Genomic DNA, 6,038 nt, shown 5'->3' with positions numbered 1-6,038 from the left:
CAATTTGATAAGAATTTTAAATAAATAAAAAGTCTAATTTCTAGTGTCATATAATTCTTATAGCTAGAGAAAATTTTACTTCATAGTTAAAAAATTCCCTTAAATTTTTTATTTTACGCATAAAAATTTTCACAAATCAATTTAATATCTAACTTAACTATAACTTTAAAATTAAATTATTATCATTAAACTATTCTAATTCACTATCAATAAACAATATCATAAAATACAAATAACATCACTTTATATCATAAAATACAAATAACATCACTTTATATAATAATAAATTAGTCATCTATATACAATAAATTGCATCCACCAAAACAAATTATTAAATGTATAAAAAATTACTCATCTACTTCTAATAGCTTGCATCAACCATCTGATGCATTGCATCAACCATATAATGGGCTATTAATTATTTATTCAACCTCACTGAAAATTAATTAACGGCGGATAATACGTAGATTCCAGAACCTATGTAATAAATAAAATCATAAAACCACTCTCAACTATTATTCAAGGTCATTAAAAATTAATTAATGACTTATAAAAAAAAATAATCCACAATCCATGTGATAAGGACAAGTGAATTATTCAAATTCACAAAAAAAAACTGATTAAAACAAATTAATAGTTAATAAAATTCATAAAACATGAGTCGAATGGACAATTTAGATATTATTAACTAAATATTATATTCATAAATATTAAATGTTATAATCTTCATTTTATATATGAATTTATACCAAAATCAATATGAGTTTATACTAAAGATTTTGGTGTCAAATTTAGGTAAGGTTGTTAGAATTGAGCGAATTCAAACCGATTATTCAGGTGATATTAATATTTTAAATATTTTTATAAATAAAGGTTGAGATTAAGAGATGATAAATGATATTTAGTTAATTTATGTAAAAATAGTTTAATGAGGTTATAATTTTGTTAAAAAAATAGTGGAAATTTTGGAAATGCTTTGAAAAAAAATAGTAGAAATTTTTGGAAATTTAAGTTATAGTTGTTAAATTTAGAAATTTTTAGTGCCTTAAAAAATTTTAATGGTACTGAATCTATTTCTACTATAAAAAAACTGGATTAATTTTTTTTAATGAAAAATATCAAATTATAACAGAAATAAGTTTCCTCACAAAATTATCTCCGCTATAAGCAACACCATACACCATTTATATATTGTTTAAATATTTTATAAATATTATTTAATTAATTAATGTATTGTTTTTAAAAAATATATATTACCAATAAATATTTTATAAATGTTATTTAATTAATTTATATATTGTTTTTAAAAATGATTTACGTTTGTTTTAAGGATATTTAATCGAATTTAATCTCACGCAATTTCAATTATCTCCTCAGACCAGGAGAAAACAACATCAATCATTCTTCATCCTGAGATTCCAACTAACCTTTTATATATGCATAAGACTCAACAACAACAAAATTTGTAAAACTGGCATTTTCATTCAGGACCTTCCCTGCTTTGAAAAGAAGATTTGGCCACACTTCCAACCCTCCTTCCAAGAGATCCTTAGAATATTCAAACGCTGACTGTTAGGTCCCACCTACAGACTGTTAGCTGCCTGCAAAATCTGCTCCTCCTTTTAAATTAGAATCGAATTTATGCAAAACACAGGCCCGTTCATCACAGAAATCCATGAAACAGAGCCACCATATTTCGGAAGATCTACTTATAAGAGTTAATCCCGATCAAGTACAATAAAGTCCCGGGATTCAGAGGCAGTGGTTCATTAATTTTGTCAGCATTGGAGTGCTCTCTCTGACTGTTTCTGTGTCACTAAATTTCCATGTCCGACCAATAAAGAGATAGATTTCAAGATCCATATGGAGCTGCTTTGCTGCAGGAATCCTTGGGTATAATGGTAGCTGGTTGTGCGGGGATTCACCTTGAGAGAAGAATATTGTAACATCCTAGTGCTGGAAGGGACTGTAACTGCAGACGAGTAGATATGGAGAATGAATCTGCTCAGACTCCTCGTAGGACATAGCCTCTCTTTTTCTTGTTTCGCATTGATATCTTTGAGCAGATTTAGTATAAGCTCCCACTCTGTGATTATTTATTATTTTTCCTGTATTTGAGCAATTGAAACTAATTTGAACCTTGTAATGGCAGTTCTTGCAGAGGCATCCTCAAGCAGCAGAAAAGATGAAGAAGAGGAACAGATATCTCCATGGACTGCAGAGGGGGAAGGGCTGAAAGCCAGTGAAAGTGAAGAAGAGCAAAGGCTTCTTCCTGTCAAAGAAGATTCAGCAGAGGACGAGGATGACCAATCTCCTATCGAGGAGGTGGCTCTCACTGTTCCTACGACTGATGATCCAACCCTTCCTGTCATGACTTTCAGGATGTGGGTTCTTGGAATCTTGGCATGCGTCGTACTGTCGTTTCTCAATCAGTTTTTTTGGTATAGAACAGAGCCCCTCACAATTACTGCAATCTCTGCTCAGATTGCAGTCCTTCCTCTTGGCCAGTTTATGGCAGCAACAATAACCACGAAAAAGTTCTTTGCAGGGACGAGATGGGAGTTCACGCTGAATCCAGGACCCTTTAATATGAAAGAGCATGTTCTCATCACAATCTTCGCTAATGCAGGGGCAGGAAGTGTCTATGCCATTCACATTGTCAGTGCTGTCAAGATTTTTTACAAGAAGAAGCTGGACTTTTTCGTTGCTTTGCTCGTTGTCATGACAACCCAGGTTTGATTTTGACCATTTCTACTTGAATTTTCTTTGGAGGTCGATAGAATTCCTGAAATTGCTTGTCTGCAATATTTCTTGCTGTTTTAAATATGCAGATATTGGGGTTTGGATGGGCGGGGATCTTTAGAAAATATCTAGTGGAACCTGCTGCTATGTGGTGGCCTGCAAACCTTGTTCAGGTTTCTCTGTTCAGGCATGGATTCTCATTTCAAAATTAGATTAGAATTTTTTGATGAATTTGAGTAATAGCTCAAATATAAACATTTATAAATCGAATTAGTTTGAGCAGATGTTGAATAATTTTAGTCAGTTTCAATTTTTCTTATTGCAGAGCTCTTCATGAGAAGGAGGTGAGACCCAAGGGAGGCCTTACAAGAAACCAGTTTTTCTTAATAGCCCTTACTTGTAGTTTCGCTTATTATGTACTCCCTGGCTATCTGTTTCCCATGGTGACATCCCTGTCATGGATCTGCTGGATCTATCCCAACTCTGTTCTGGCACAACAATTGGGTTCAGGACTATATGGCCTGGGAATCGGCTGCCTAGGGATAGATTGGTCCACCATTTCCTCTTATCTGGGAAGCCCTCTTGCTACTCCCTGGTTTGCAGTAGCCAACGTGGGAGTCGGATTTGTGCTTGTAATGTATGTGATAACGCCATTAGCGTACTGGCTCAACTTGTATGATGCAAAAACATTTCCAATCTTTTCTGAGGACCTGTTCACCTCCACTGGCCAGGAGTACAACATATCCTTGATCGTCAATTCTGATTTCGAACTCGACCTCACGGCTTATGAGAAGTATGGACCAATACATCTTAGCACATTCTTTGCTGTTACCTATGGCGTTGGGTTCGCTGCTTTAACTGCCACAGTGGTTCATGTCGGCCTGTTTCATGGAAAGTATGTTATCAGTCCCTGAATTTATCAAAATTCCATGCATGTAAAAGACATCAAAGTGAAACTAATGGGTTATGATTTGATGCAGGGAAATTTGGCAACTAAGCCTGTCTGCTTTCAGAGATCGGAAAACAGATGTGCACACCAGACTAATGAGAAATTACAAGCAAGTGCCAGAATCATGGTTTCAAGTAATTCTAATCCTTAATGTAGCTTTAACGATTTTTACATGCGAGTATTACATTGAGCAGCTTCAATTGCCCTGGTGGGGAGTATTACTCGCTTGTGCTATTGCCATATTCTTCACAGTGCCCATTGGTATCATTACTGCAACTACTAATCAGGTATGTGAAAAGTCTATGCTGCAAATTGGTTTTTCTGTTGCTTTAATAACGTGCACTAAAAACAGCTTATTTTTTATTAGTTGGGCGGGAATTTGGCTAGATGTTATAAATGGAATATGGCTAGCTGAACATTATAAGCAAAGGTTTTATTAATTAATTGAAACTTGATTCGTTGACATTTTAAGTTTGTGGATTTCTTGAGATAATAAGGCCAGTTCTTTCATAAACAGAACTGTGTCTCTGATATGACTATATTTTGGGTATTTTTATGTTGATGTTGGATTTTAGGAATATTTTAGAATCAGGCGAGGTCAATTGTTTATCCATATCCATCCAATGCTAAAATATTCCTGGAATCACCGCTCTACCTAAATTAAGGGCTATATTTCTGTCTATTGATTTCCAAATTGTGCCCTTTATCCACGTCCTTTCTTGCTTCCTTGAACAGTTTTAAGAAGATCATGTCCAGTATTTATCTGAATATATTATCCTAGACTAATTATTGGGTTGATTTGGACATGGTAGACGCCAGGTCTGAACGTCATCACAGAGTACATTATAGGTTATATTTATCCGGGCAGACCAGTTGCAAACATTTGCTTCAAGGTGTATGGTTATATCAGCATGACCCAAGCCCTGACATTCTTGCAAGATTTCAAATTGGGTCATTATATGAAAGTCCCTCCTCGAGCAATGTTCCATGCGCAGGTACTAATCACAAGAAATGTTACAATGCCATTGCTTTCTTGATCCCGCTGTAATTTGAAACGTCCATTTGCATTCTGCAACTGATTCATCCATATTATCTTTGTTGCAGATGGTGGGTACAGTGATTGCAGGCTTCGTGTACTTAGGCACGGCTTGGTGGCTCATACATTCCATTCCCAATATCTGTGACACAGCTTTATTGTCCGCTGACAGCCCATGGACTTGTCCAGCGGATCGTGTCTTCTACGACGCTTCTGTTATATGGGGATTAATTGGACCCAGAAGGATTTTCGGAAATCTTGGTGAATATGAAGCGGTCAACTGGTTTTTCTTAGGGGGAGCAATAGCTCCAGCCATAGTATGGTTGTTTCACAAGGCATACCCTGACAAAGAATGGATCAGGCTGATCAATATGCCCGTTCTCATTGGAGCCACGGGGATGATGCCCCCTGCAACAGCAGTGAATTATACAAGCTGGATAATCATGGGATTCATTTTCAGCTTCGTAATCTACAGATACAAGAAAGACTGGTGGCAGCGTCATAACTATGTGCTTTCAGGAGGACTGGACGCAGGATTGGCATTCATGGCAGTTCTACTGTACTTGTGCTTGGGATTAGAAAATATTACATTGGATTGGTGGGGAGAAAACCTGGACGGATGCTCCTTGGCATCGTGCCCCACTGCTAAAGACATTGTTGTGGAAGGGTGCCCTGTTTTTACGTGATAAATCCATGACCCATGGCAATCATTGAATTGACTTTGGATATTGCGGTTAGACATGGTAGCAGCATAGTAGTTGTCTTCGTTCTCCATAATTTCTGGTTTTCTTCGGCCCTAATTGAACAGTTAAGGTGTGTAGATCATGTTACTCACTATAAGTACTTTGCTAATTAGCATTAAATGTGTATAGGCTTATTATTAGATTTTGGCAGATCAGGTTACTCACTGACGCACTAACTGCATTCTGACCGGGAATAGGTACTTTGCTAATAAGCATAACTATGTATATGCTTATTATTAGATTTTGGAAGGTGAGTTATCAAAGGGTAAATATATACCGCCCTGTAATGCCTATTAACAAACCACACATTTGTTACAGTTGCTTTTTCGGCACAGAAAAGATTGATATGATTATGGCAATCAAGATGACATGTAAACAATTTTCAATACCAAATTGATTAGAAATGGAAAATTCTCAATGTTTTGTAATTAAGAATTGATTATAGAATTATTTTTAAACCAATTGTAATTTCGTGTTCTAATTGGACTATTTTTTCGGTGGGGGAGCAATCCCCGCTGAACAATCACAATACATCATATATCGCCGAAGCGAGCAGATTTCATCATAC

General features: G+C 35.8%; 1 protein-coding gene across 2 annotated transcripts; it reads left to right on the top strand.

Annotated features, from left to right (window-relative positions):
* Positions 1-1,483: 1,483 nt before the first annotated feature.
* On the top strand, positions 1,484-5,453 carry LOC149194956 (oligopeptide transporter 7-like). Of its 2 annotated transcripts, none has more exons than XM_089405199.1 (7): positions 1,484-2,016; positions 2,153-2,733; positions 2,832-2,929; positions 3,068-3,637; positions 3,723-3,978; positions 4,504-4,686; positions 4,796-5,453. In XM_089405199.1, the coding sequence occupies exons 1-7, from the start codon at positions 1,989-1,991 to the stop codon at positions 5,411-5,413; spliced, it is 2,334 nt and encodes a 777-aa protein (XP_089261325.1). In that variant the 5' UTR covers positions 1,484-1,988; the 3' UTR covers positions 5,414-5,453. The 2 variants fall into 2 exon arrangements, with proteins under 2 accessions (XP_089261325.1, XP_089261326.1); XM_089405200.1 differs by lacking the exon at positions 1,484-2,016 and having other exon boundaries at positions 2,333-2,441; positions 2,549-2,733.
* The last annotated feature ends 585 nt before the right edge of the window (positions 5,454-6,038 follow it).

Source organism: Pinus tabuliformis, chromosome 2_2 (genome assembly GCF_031772625.1).
Source record: "Pinus tabuliformis cultivar Carrire ecotype Pingquan chromosome 2_2, CPIR1, whole genome shotgun sequence".
Classification (NCBI taxonomy): domain Eukaryota; kingdom Viridiplantae; phylum Streptophyta; class Pinopsida; order Pinales; family Pinaceae; genus Pinus; species Pinus tabuliformis.
This window is presented reverse-complemented; position numbering and strand designations above follow the sequence as displayed.

What these genes read in the sequence shown, in the direction of transcription:
- LOC149194956 (XM_089405199.1), top strand. Translation starts at nt 1,989, where the DNA reads ATGGAGAATGAATCTGCTCAGACTCCTC. An exon ending in TGAATCTGCTCAGACTCCTC is followed by an intron (nt 2,017 to 2,152) that starts GTAGGACATAGC and finishes TTGTAATGGCAG; the next exon opens with TTCTTGCAGAGGCATCCTCA. An exon ending in GTTCAGGTTTCTCTGTTCAG is followed by an intron (nt 2,930 to 3,067) that starts GCATGGATTCTC and finishes TTCTTATTGCAG; the next exon opens with AGCTCTTCATGAGAAGGAGG.